The sequence below is a fragment of the Haliaeetus albicilla genome, chromosome 11, assembly GCF_947461875.1.
Source record: "Haliaeetus albicilla chromosome 11, bHalAlb1.1, whole genome shotgun sequence".
Taxonomy (NCBI): Eukaryota; Metazoa; Chordata; class Aves; order Accipitriformes; family Accipitridae; genus Haliaeetus; species Haliaeetus albicilla.
The window spans coordinates 41,086,531-41,099,278 of record NC_091493.1 but is presented as its reverse complement, the minus strand read 5'-3'; the positions used below and the strand labels follow the sequence as shown (position 1 = coordinate 41,099,278).

The 12,748-nt window shown below is 39.5% G+C and overlaps 1 protein-coding gene across 34 annotated transcripts in view; it reads right to left on the bottom strand.

The window, feature by feature from the left end:
* JAKMIP3 (Janus kinase and microtubule interacting protein 3) overlaps positions 1-12,748 on the bottom strand; it is a 90,942-nt gene that overhangs the window by 46,331 nt on the left and 31,863 nt on the right. For all 34 annotated transcript variants that reach the window (XM_069797282.1, XM_069797288.1, XM_069797289.1 and 31 more), the window contains 3 exons: positions 12,133-12,274; positions 9,380-9,621; positions 5,560-6,057 (listed from right to left, as the gene is read on the bottom strand). In XM_069797282.1, the coding sequence (XP_069653383.1) occupies positions 5,560-6,057; positions 9,380-9,514 (633 nt within the window). In that variant the 5' untranslated portion in view covers positions 9,515-9,621; positions 12,133-12,274. The remainder of the gene's footprint in view (positions 1-5,559; positions 6,058-9,379; positions 9,622-12,132; positions 12,275-12,748) is intronic.

Sequence of the window (12,748 nt, the reverse complement as noted above, 5' to 3'; positions counted from 1 at the left end):
AGCTTCACTGGCTGGAACGACTGCCACTGATGGGCAGGGTTGGGACCCTTATTAGTACCCTGCAAATCACTATAATTCCACTGAAATCACTGGAACAATATTGAGAGAGATGCGGTCTTAAGCTGTTAAGCATAGAAAGGTTAAGTGGTGCAGGTCAAATCATAATTTGCTGCCCCACTCAGGCTATAAATAACCAAAAAATTTCTTTCCTAGGTGACTAAAGGCTTTTGTTTCTGAAAACTGGTTCCTTTTGGAGTGTGAGGTGTGAATTGCAGTACACAGAATTGGTAGTGTTATATGTAAAGCTACTCATGTCAAATTGCTAGATAGTTCTGGATTTATATTAAGATATATTGAAAAAATTACTAATCAGATTAGATTTTTCAATTAATAATAACTTGCAGAGTTCGTAGCAAAAATTCTAACAGAATTAAATAATCATAATAGTATATTTGAAGAGTAAAGTACATTGGATGGGAGAAATAATTGTACATAAAGATTCAAAGATTTTTCCCACACTTGTCCTATTTTGCATTCCCCTCTTTTGCTCTACCTTCAAACATATATCATACTTCCCTCATGCTCCGGATAGTGTAACTATTCAGTGCCACTGGTAAATGCCATAAAATGAAGTGTGTTGTGTCTCAGACCTACACTGCTGAGAGCAGAAACCTCACACCCAGTGCCAACAGTTTCAAAGTGCTTCCAGATGTACAGGATGCCCAAGCCCAAGCACCGTATTAGGTGTGCTGTAGCACAACAACGACGTGGTTACAGCACAGAAGAGAGCAAACTTCTTGTTTAGGACCATAGAGAGAAACATTTTTAAGAACTAGACTGACAGACACAAAAGGAACAACTCAAAACTATGAGGTTTATTGACCCTCCAAAATGTAAAAGTAATGTTGTATAGCTTCTAATATACAACAAAATGCTTCAGTAGTCCAGGTTTAGTTGGAATAAATACTGTTGTAAATGAGGTTCAAACCACAAATGATGAAAAATACCCACATTTGCAAGAAGGAATTATTCACCTTGAATAATTTGTCTACCTTTCAGTACAGGATGACTGCTGAGATACCTTTGTGATACCAAATATGGTAATTTTTCACCACAGATGGGAATAAAAAGGAGAAGATAAAGACTAAATCAATCACCAATAAAATTAATATTTAAAAAGTCAGCTTCCTACACTTTTCATCTGATACCATCCTTTAAATCAGACATTTTCACTGATCTACCACTGCCTAACAGAGAAATCTCAGGAAAGCGCCTGTAAACATAGAGGTTCAGTGCGATACTGAAAAGATTGATCTCCTCTTTGTCTGTGGTGTTGCATTACTATAAAGAAGCTATGAAGGTCTCAACATACAATGGTCTTACAAGAGGTATTAGAGCAGGCTATTAAACCTTTCGGTAGTCATCATCGACTAAAGTTTACCTTAAATTAAAAATAAACACCTTCCAGTCTCTAACAAATCTCATTTCTTTAGTTTTTCTGAATTTTTTTTTAGTCCCCTTACGAGACAGGGGGAAGGGAGGCTGCAGTGGCCATTGCTGTTCAGCACTTCTCCTTTCTGATCAATCTACATTTAAGTAAAATTTAAATGCTCTTTACCGCACTGAAGTTTAGTCCCCATTAAGCAAAATTCAAGGCCAGTTAATCTCAGGGAATTCTCCTGGCTGAAGGGCTGTTTTCCCTGGACATGCACACACTAACACATGGTGTGCTGTTATTAGTTGGAGACCATACGAATGTAAATACATTTGTGTAGTATTTTAAGATGTTTTAAAATGCACAAATTAAACTTTAAAAAAGTTTACTAAAATTAGAAATTCTTTAGAAAGGAAGTCATTGCCATACTTACTTGTTACCATCTGCAAGGGACTTTTATCTTTCACATTCACATTTCTTAAGCTTCTGAGCCAGGGATAGCTTAACTAGGTTAGTTGTACTTCTCTAGAGAGCGTCACACTCAGACTTTACAGACACAAACAGCACAAGCCATATGTGCAAACAGAAGCCATGAGGCCAGAATAATTTGAACATACACTTTTGCAAAACACGTTATTTCATTTCCTATGCTGTTCACAGAACTGAAAGACGCTCAGCCGTGCTGTATAGGATTAGTCTGAAGCCATTGGCATCAATGAGTAATAGTTACCCTGGCCCCAGAAAAATAACTAGAATAAATAGTTGGAATTTTTATTTGGTAAATACTACGCAGGAACTGTTTCTAAAGAGAGATTACACCTTACTAGCTGTTACAATCTGCAAGCCTCTGAGTGCCTGCAGTGCAAAACTACCAAATATTACCCCTCTATTCTAACAGCCTGTTTGCTCTCTATTTTGGGTCTGCTGAAAACATGTCCTGGCACGAGAGTGCAAGCTGGGGAGGACCCAGCTTACAGTTGCGTTTGGAAGTCTCATTTTGACCACAATTATATTTTGAAGTTAGTTTTGCTGCTGGAGATCAGTAGAGTGCACAGGTAGGCACAGCTGGTTTGAGAGGCTACAGTGCAGCTGAGCCTTCACCAAGATCTCTTCTGGAAGAGGGCAAAAATGCAGGGATTCCCCTTAGAAACCTGGTGAGGACAAAGTTCATTCACTGGCACTGGGTTTAGCTTGTTAGGACAATTTAACTTCAAAGTTGTAGTAACTCAACAAAATGGAAAGGTTTATATTAGAGCTGGTTATTTTGAAAGCCTGAGCTGTTCACATCAGCAGATGCCCTGCATCTCCCTTGGCAAAATCTGACAAAAGAGGATGATGCTGAAGACCAAAATAAACTCCAATTTGCTTGAAGTAAATTTGGTGGCTGTACAGTTCCTTTTTGCATAATGCTCTGTCTTCCTACCACATCTGTTACTTTAAAGGCCATCTAATATTTTTCCAAATGTATAAAGTGAGACATCAACAAATGTGTTCCTGTCTGTCCAATAAAGAAAAAAAAAGTACTTTAAATTTGAAAGGAGAATAATGGATTAGTACTAACTCACCTTTTTAAAACAATTTTTGTCTGACTATGTATGGAAGTATTTTCCATAAGCTAAGCCCGCATAGATATACTTGACTTGCAAATGAAAAACTGTACCTATCAGAGATAAATAACCTCAAAAAATTACTTAATGTTAAAGGGCTTCACATCATTGAAAAGCTAAACATGAATGAGTACAACTTGTCTTTCTCCGTTCTGACTAAACAAAAAAAGTAGTATTTTTCTAGGCATGAAATCATAATTTTCTCAAAGGTTACTTTCCCCCTTGATTAAAATGACTAAATAATGCATCGTACATGAATCACGGAGCTTTTAAAATCCTGATGTGAATCCATTAACAATTCAGGGCTGGATGTCTGCCACAGCCGTTACATGAAGGTGCAATCCCATTGCTCTGCTGGATGGATGGACCCGCTCACGTCAGGATATTCTGTGTTTCTCTCTATCTCGTTGCAACCCCAGTGAGGCTCAATGACTGTACGTTATTGATGACCTCTATCTTAAAAAGGGAAAAAAGCACTGGTTTTCAGTAATAGTTTAAGTGTTTTGAGAACTGCCTCCTTTTCATAGAGAGGAGAGCTTTTATCATACAACATGGCACCAGCCTTTCCCCCCTGAAATGGCAGGGCCCTCCCCTACAAGGTGCCAGGAGCCAACAGCTCCCACTGAAATCAATTACAGTCGAGTCAATGGAGCTGAGAGTACTTAAAGTCATTCAGGAAGCACTCAGGGCTTGGTAAAATGATGGCATCATGTAATTTAATTAGTACAGTTAGATAATCTGATTCTTTCAAGCAGGAGTTAAAAAAAAAGTTTGATTTTCAAAGGCAATTTAGAAAACAGAACATCAAACCACTCTATTCCTTATAATTAAGAACATATTTATTTTATAGTTTCTACATTAGAGGCCATTAATGTGGACTTTTATGTAATGCAGCAAGTTTATTTAGGATGTACATTAGCCATCCTTTCATTCTGATGTATTAAATCAATGCATCTAGTAATGTATGTTTAGAGAAGAAAGTACTTCCACTGCAGGATATTTGAAAAGTATCAATAGATCAGTTGGTTATAAATTATTTTAATATCCTCTTCATAAAAATAAAATAATCTATGAGGGAAAAAAACCACACCCTGAAGTCTGAGAGAATGGGTGGTTAAATAAAGGGTACATAGCACTCCACTGAATAATGGAGCAGTGCACAGTGTCTCAGTTGCTGTCAGTCACTTTGGTTCGTTAGGACACAGACGATGCTGTACCAGCTCTGTGGTGGGTAGGTTCTGCAGAGTATTCACTGAAGCATGGCTATGCTGCCATACTTTGACTTGGGGCCAGTCTACAAGCTGATTGTGCATTTTTTAATTTTTTTGAGTATTTGGATAATAGTCAAGGGATAACGACTTAGAAGAGACATGGATGAGTTTATACTGAGACACTGAATGCTACAAGAAAGCATGGCAATCACAAAAAGATGGTAACTTCAAATAAATACTGAGCCAAGACCCAAAATACGCATCACAAGAGTATGGGTGTTACATTTGTTCCCATGTCCTTGGGAAAGGCAGCAGCAGCTAAGGGATACAGTCCTGCAAATCAGCTGTGCACTCACAAGACTGTGTGAATTGTAAGGCAAGTGTCTGAGATGGCAGTGGAGAAGAAATCATCTAAAACCCAGAAAGTGTTGGTGGCCTGCCAGGCTCTCATGCAAAGACTTCCCTCTTGGAGGCAGCTCCCTCTGGCAGGGAGTTCTCCCCTTTTCCAAGCAACATGATCCATTTTAACCTCTCTAACAAGTTTCCAGACACACTGGAGGAATACTCCAAAGCTGTAAGCATGTAGCTATTGCCTTTGAGACTCAAACTGTTGCACCTGAGACTCAAATGGTTCGATTAGGTAACTGAAGCCTGATCAGCACACACAAAGACCCAGTGAGGATCAGATGAGCAATGATGGGTGAGGAACCCCAGTGACCTGCTGAGGTGGGGAGTGTGCTGGGTCGCTGCTCACGGGGCCACCCAAGGAGGAGCACCAGCACCTGTCCTGGGAGAAAGCCACTGAGGTGGATCACGGAGAGAAGCTCCTTCCTGAACACCTTGCAGAGTGTCATTGCCTACAAGGTATAGGACTCACTATGGGATGCAGAAGAAAGAGCATTTGGGGCTTGTGTAAAGCTCATTATGGGATGTTTACAGGAACTAGCAAAGGCAGGGAAAAGGAGGGACCAAGGTGGATCAGCAAGGAACAAATGGTGGGGAAATAGAGGCATGTGCCAAGAAACATAACTGGTTTGTAGCTTTCCCCTAACCAGCTAGTAACCCAAGGCCTCTTCCTGATATCTGAAATGTGAACAATATCAGTAGGTACTAACGTGGATAAAAAAGTTCCTTACAACACATCCTAATAGTTTTTAAAAACATTTTGACATCTCTACTGGTAAATGTAAAACAGATTTGAAGCAAGTTCCAGAAGTTTGATTCATCTGAGTCCAGCACTGAACTTTCATTTACTTACTATCAATAACGTGTTAGTAAAAACATAGATGCAGATAGCAACACATACCAGTCTACGAATTTCTCTCTCACACTCCCTCTTAATTCTGCTGATTTCCTCTTGATGCAGGTGATACACACTCCTTATCTCCGCTGCTTTAATTTTGTCAGCCTGGATGACCATAGTTAAAGCCTCTTCCACTTGTTTCTTAGCCCCCTTCAGCTCTGAAATTTCTTGCTGCATTTTTATTTTCTCAACTTCAAACCCCTTCTTGGCCTCCTCTTTCGCCTCTGTGAGCAGCACCGTTTTCACCTTGTCAGGAGCCCCATCGCGTACAGCATTGAGAAGGGTCTGTAGTCTCTGGATTTCATTATCTTTAATTTTTATTACTCTAAGTAGTTCAGCTTCGTGCTGTCTCAAAAGTGCTTCTCGAACAGCTTGGAGCTCCTTCATTTTCTCTTCATGAAGTTTGACTTTGAGCTCTGTTACCACCACTGTACTTTTATGCTGTTCGTGCTCTTTGATCTGCTTAACTTCCTGATTTTTCTCTCTTTCCAACTTGCTGACCTACAAGGAAAGCCAAAAAAAGTATTTTTGATCAACAGACTGATTAATACAAATTATGATATTATTTAAAAATGGTACAGATCACTTTACAATATTAGACCTTAACGTTGTATGTCTGTACCTTAGAGTGAAAGCCCAGTCAAGTAGTACTACCTCACGCAGAACTACATATTTGGCATTTTGTCATTCTTTGTGATCAAATACTTTATTACATATTAAACACCGCTTTCTTAAAGAGGTTCTGGGTAAAACTAGGGTCACTGAGCTCTGCCGCACAGTCTTCACGCTGTAGCCTTACAAAAGAGAAATTTCCTCTCTTGAAAAATTTTGTGTGAAGAAAATACACATTACAAACCCCTGTAAAACATTTTCATAGGGAAAAGATTTTTTTACAATTTATGGCAAATACTTTCAATGTACTGTCACAGCTGTCATTGGACTTGAGGTTTGGCAGGTACCTGTGGGGATCTTTAGTGACACAGCTAATCTAGCAACACAGTCAGGAGTACTCGGGGTTGTAAAAGCGATTCTAAATCTACCACAAATACTCTGGGAAAAACTCTGCCTTAGCCCTGACAGACCCATCCTCTCCAGAAGCACTAACGAGCGTTCACCTTGTTGTTGATATAGCTACTGTAGTTCCACATAATCAAAATCGACAGTGGCAATGTCTAAAACCCTTAAGATACAACCTGTCCTCTGGGTGGCTATGCCTGTGCACCACTGCACTGAGTTAGGCACTGATGTCCAGTTTCCCATCTATGATTGTCCATTGCACTAGGGACTAGGCAGCCCTGCTTGGGAGGTTACATGTGCACACACACACCAGAAGAGCCGGCAGAGTTGGCAGGCAGTCATCAGTGATTTTTTGGGCTACAAATGAGAATCACGTGTCTTAGGGGAAAATACGACCCACCTCAGCTCTTTATTGAAGTGGTTCCTGCATAACGGCGGGTATTGCACTAGAAGATATTCTCACCATGTATTTGCAGTAGCATTTGCAGTGTTTGCATAGCTGACCCTCTCCTTTGGGCAGGTTTATTCAGAGGCAGGGAGTGCGTATCAGTTTGTTGTCTTTTCTGCCCTACAGTGTTTATCAGACCAGCCTGTACACACATTTAAATGCTAAAATTAAGAAGTGGGTATTTGCTACATTGTATTTAATTACTGAAGTGTTTATTGGGAAAAATGTTCCAGTCAATTCAGTTCACTAAAGATACATTTTTCTTCCTCAGTTGACACAATAAGGTTTCCTTGCTAAGAATATGCCTAAGCCTGCCTCACAAATGATTGCACTGCAGAACCAAACTGTGCAAGTGTAAAGAAAAAACTGTGATATTACAGAAGACTTTGAGAATTCTTCTAAGGAAAAAGTAATTTGTGAAAACAAGAAAAAGAACCCTGACAAATTTGTAGAAAAGACCTTTCTTTCACTGGAATCCAGCATAAGCAGAAATATCTGCATATTTAGAAAAAGGGAAACAAATGTATCACCATCATTTTGCAAATTACTGGTATTGAGGATAAAAGTCTAGGCACCAATGCTGATTTTAGCATCATATTCTATTTTTATAATTAAATAATAATCCCTTGCAATCTTATGGACTCTTTAATTTGCTCAGTTCAGTGCCCTAAAAAGCACGAGTTAACACAATATAAATAAGTATCATAAATTTATGCAAGAAGCACAAAATTTCTTGGTAAACTAACCATCCATATCCAAATGCTACAGGAAGTGTAGGCTCAGAAACTAGGCTAGCGTGTGTGTAATAGGTTCTGCAAACAGACTAATGTTTAAGATAATACACATTTAGGAATTAAGCAGTATCTTGTGGAGTAAGTCTGGGTCTTGACTTTATTCTTCATCTAGATATCTGCAGAAGCTCTCACACCACGTCCCTCAAAGAATACATGAGAAATCAGATGCTAAGCCATTATTTTTGCAAGCTCAGGCACACAGATCCAAACTGCACTGTGCACACATGCATATGCAAGACATAAAAAGCTCTGTGCAAGCTACTGTGAAGCCCCAAACAATTGCGTTTTATCAGATGCTTTTTAAGCAATTAATTATTCAGTACAAATAACTAACTGTATCTGACCACAGAAGGGTCAAATGACATTTCAATTTAAAACCATACCATAAACTCAAAAGAAGCCATGATGAGAAGTGGCTGGGGAGGACAGGGAGAAGGAAAACAGGGTCCTCAGTCTTAAAACTGCAAATGCTGGTTCACAACAAAAGGATTAATAGATGTTCTATTTATACATATATATAGATACACACACACCCCACCATCCCCTTAGAAGCTTCCTTAAAAATTGTATTCATAGTATACAATGCCTAATAATGATGCAAATTAACGAAAAAATGCAGAATATCAGTCTGCCCCTTCATGGTAATGCATGTCTCTTAACATTCTGGAACCAAAGAAAGCCCCAAAGTTTATCAGTAGAAACTAGTTTGGGGGATTAGGGAAAAGCAACTAAATTTTTTATGCCCTCACTCAGAAGTGGTCTGAAGGCTATGGCTGAAAGCTCTTAAAGCTGAGGCTCAAGCTGCATCAGCTGCCACTCCTTCAAAGGCTCAGGGTGAAACTGTGGCTCCTTAGACTTTGGCAATCAGAGCAGGAGGCAGAGCTGAGGCCTATTACCATACATCTGGAGATTGTAAGCAGCCAGTCTGAAGGATTTTGAGCATAAAATCCAAATGAAATTAGTGTAAATGTGAAAGAGAAGAATCAGCAAAGAGAATTTCTGAATAACACAAAATTGCATTCAAAACCCTCAATGTAGCCATCCTCATAAATAGGTAAATATTTACTAGAAAAAGTTGTAGCGGAAGAAAGAGAGGATGTGGACAGCTTTCAGCCCACCGCTATGATTATGCCATCTGTTTTGAGCAGGTGTTTGTTTTTCCAGATCTTTTGCTGGCATTTAGCTATGTGATTTTTCAACTTCATTTCTTCGTGGATGGCAGGAGCAAGCGTGCTGCCCACGGCTGAGTCCTGCCTGCCCAGGGACTGGCCATCCTCACTGCTCAGCTTTCCCACCAAGAGCCACACCACCAAAGCACCCTCGCTTCCAGAGTTCTTTTGTATCATACGCACGTTATATATACAAGGAGAACAGTTTAAAAATCTGCAATAAAGGGGTTGCCTCTTGTTTCCCACAGAAGGCTAGCTCCAGGTGCACGCACTCTGATTTATTGTCGAAGTCGTGTACAAGTCAGCTACAAGTGGGGCAAAGAGTGGTTAGCGGTCAGAAACAACAGACTATCTTTATTTAAATCAATAGGGGAAAGAAAGGAAAAGATGCACACCTTACTCTTTTCTTGCTGGAGCTCTATTTGGATGTCGGTGAGCTTGGCCCTGAGCTCTTCATTGGCAGCCTGCAAGGCAGCCAAGGCGTCCGGCTTCTCCCCCCTAGCTCGGCTGCTGGTGCCCTTCTTGGACATGATGAGGCCGCGCGGCAGAGAGGGGAGTCCAGCCCGGAGGCCCTCGTCCCAGTGCTCGCTCGAGGCTTCTCGTCCTTGCCTCCGTCCCACTACATTTTCTTACTTGCCTGGAAGGAGGGAAATCACACAACCACTGTCAGAGTGCTGGAGGTGGGTAGGTGATGAGATACCCACCACGCGCACGGTGAGACACAAGACATTTCTAGGAAGCACAAGGTACATGTCAGCCAGCTAAAGTGGCTCTTCCCTGGATTAAGTAAGGGCTGGACAGAGCTCAGGTGCAATAATATTTTGTATTACACCTGTATACAGCAAAAGATTTAAATCACAAACTATAAATGTTTTCTGTCACTTCATTTGCACTGGAATTCACACAGTGCAGAGGATGTGGGTGTTCGGGAGGGATGTCCCAGCACTGTCCCCTGGCACTGTCATGGCTTGGAGACACCAACAGCTGGGAAAACTATTTTCAGTACAGGCAGAATACTTTTATGTTCTTTAAAAAAAGTCTGGTTTCCTACAAATACTTTTCAGATATTCACAATGCAAATAATAAAATTAAAAAAAAAAAAAGTAGTAAGAAGCTGCAGAAGCAAGCAGAGATTACCCAACATCAAAAGCTTTCTATACAGGAGCGTATGGTGTACCATCAAAACAGCAATTAAGATCTATATAGGTTTATCTAAGTGTGGTAACAATGTAGGAGTTTTACTCACACTAAGAGGTTTTGAGTCAAATCTAAGCAAACAAAACTGAGTCAAGCAAATTTATTCTATTAAACAGTGGAGAACCGGGCAAAAGTGGACCCAACTTCACAGAATTCATATAGTCTGCACTCTATGTCTATCCATTAATCCCAACACATTCATAAACTATACAACATACACAATTTATAGTGATAACTTCAGATTTGTCAGCAAAACATGTAATGCTAAGTGCAGTGCTAAAAGCTACATACATTTGTTGATTTTTATTTCAAGATTCTCTAACAGAGACTTTGCCCAAGAATAAACAGCAGCATTCTGGAATGGGTAAGCATTATTAAAGTCTGTAGAGACTGTGCCAAATTTAGAATGTCATATTATCAATGACAGTCAAAGGTCCTTTACAATCAATACTATTAAGGAAAGAGTATAGGAGTTATTGAAAACTCATATCCTTGCAAAAAACATACTCTAGCTTAGTATAACTGTCAGGCATAGGGAGCCTAAGAGCAAGACACAAACTCACTCCAAAGAATTTGCAAATCTGAGACAAAGACAGATAAAGGTAGGGAGAAAGATGGTATTTTTTTACCTGTTAATGTCATTTTTGTGCTGCATCCATCCTATGGTTCAGAAAAATGTCAGAGTTCTATGTAAAAATAAATAATTCACCTATTCATCAAATCAAATTAAATCAAATCCCTGCAATCTGGGAGTTGTCTGCACAGAGGTGAACTTGACTGACAGTATCACAGTTTGTCCTTACTTCATTTGATTAATTTCTTAAAACTGTTGATGCAGACAGACAGTCCATTAATATTATGCACTTGATCACTCTGTGCTGAACAAGTCCACAGGAGGGCATTCAGGTTGCTGTCAATTCTTTCTCAGATTGGTATTTAACTCAGTGCTCATCAATAGCATGAACAGGTTTAATCTAATAGAAACCTGAGGACAGCAAGAAATTCTGGGCAAAACACTGTGTCCTGAAGGCTTTGTTTAGCTCTGGAGCAGTGGAACGTAGGTACTGTCTGCTCTATTCCCTAAATATGGATGTTTCCCTGATGTTTCTTTCACACTTTGTATACTTTCTGAAGGATCTTCTAACAACATTACTTGTCAAAGCACTGTGGAAGGAGAATCCCCACGATGCTGCACAAGCTCCTTGAGAATTATCCCATGCAATTTTTCAACCTGTGGATACAGACTATGGCTGTGAAAACCCAGTTCATTCCTATTTAAAAGATAAACAGCAACACACACAAAGAAACAGTTGCCTTCGCTTCTCTAGACAAAGCTGACTCGCTATCAAAGTTTATTTTAAAATTGCCTATGAAAAAAAATAATGGGAGCAAAATCATGAATGAAATGCCTAGAGCAGCAGCTAACAAGCTCACGCAAAAGATACATGCTTATGGTAATGCAAAGTGGGGAAACACCATCAGCAAAGAGAAGGATCCAAGTAATATTCAGAGAACTGGATGATTCTAAAAACTGCAGTAACAGAGGAGGTATGAAATCCAGTGGTATAAAGGCTCTGTCTTTCACCAAAGTTCTCACACAAGACTTAGGCCAACTTCTGACGAGGGCCGAGGACAACGTGGTTTTGTTGTTTCAAAGCAAACAGCAGAACAGATTGGGAATTTTACAACAACATGTAAATTTACAGAAGAATGTAAAATCTAATGAAAAAATGTCTTACTGGAAAACTTTGACTTGCCTAGATAAAACTATATCCTGAAGAGATTACATGTATTTCTCAGTTCAAAAACTTACTGGGATTCATTTTTAACTGTCACTACATTTCTAGTTTGAAGTAAATCCTTGTTTTAAAGATCTGTTTAAGTTATGCTATAAAAATACACAAAAAAAGCTCAAATTTGGGAAAATATTTCCAACCTTGTTCATACCAACCTTATTAATGTGGCTAACAATCTTTTTGGACGATGACCTTCAATGCATTGGTTTATTCATCATGACTCACAGACAAAACCACAACAGAGCAGTGCTACTCCCTGTCCAAGCACAAGTAAAGAGGCTTAACAGTTCAGGGCAGCTGTAATAATAAAATAACAATATATGATGATAGTAAAACAACAATATAATAATAATAATAGTAAAATACAAGTGTAATAATAATAATAATAGAACAGCCTGATTTGAATTCTAAGAGCAAAAACCTGCATCCATTAGGGAGAAAAGAACAGAGGGAGGCAGCTGCCTAGGGGGATATAAAAATGGGATATGAAGCTAGGAGAGGGCTGAGAGCATCTGGGACAAGTGGCTGGAGTTTGGGAGTAACCAAGCAAAGCTGCTGAGAGCTGGGGAAATCAAGTAGGACAAGCAATCACTACAAATCTACACTGGATCAGGGTAAGAGTGGGGAGGCTGAGACTTGGGGAAAAAAAAAAAAATTCCGGATATTAGTTGACCAAACCAAGGTAGTACAAACAGTCTTAATTCTGTTGTTTCTCAGTCTGATGCTTGACTTTGTAGCCTTGAAGCTACAAATGTGTTTGGTTCATCAAAA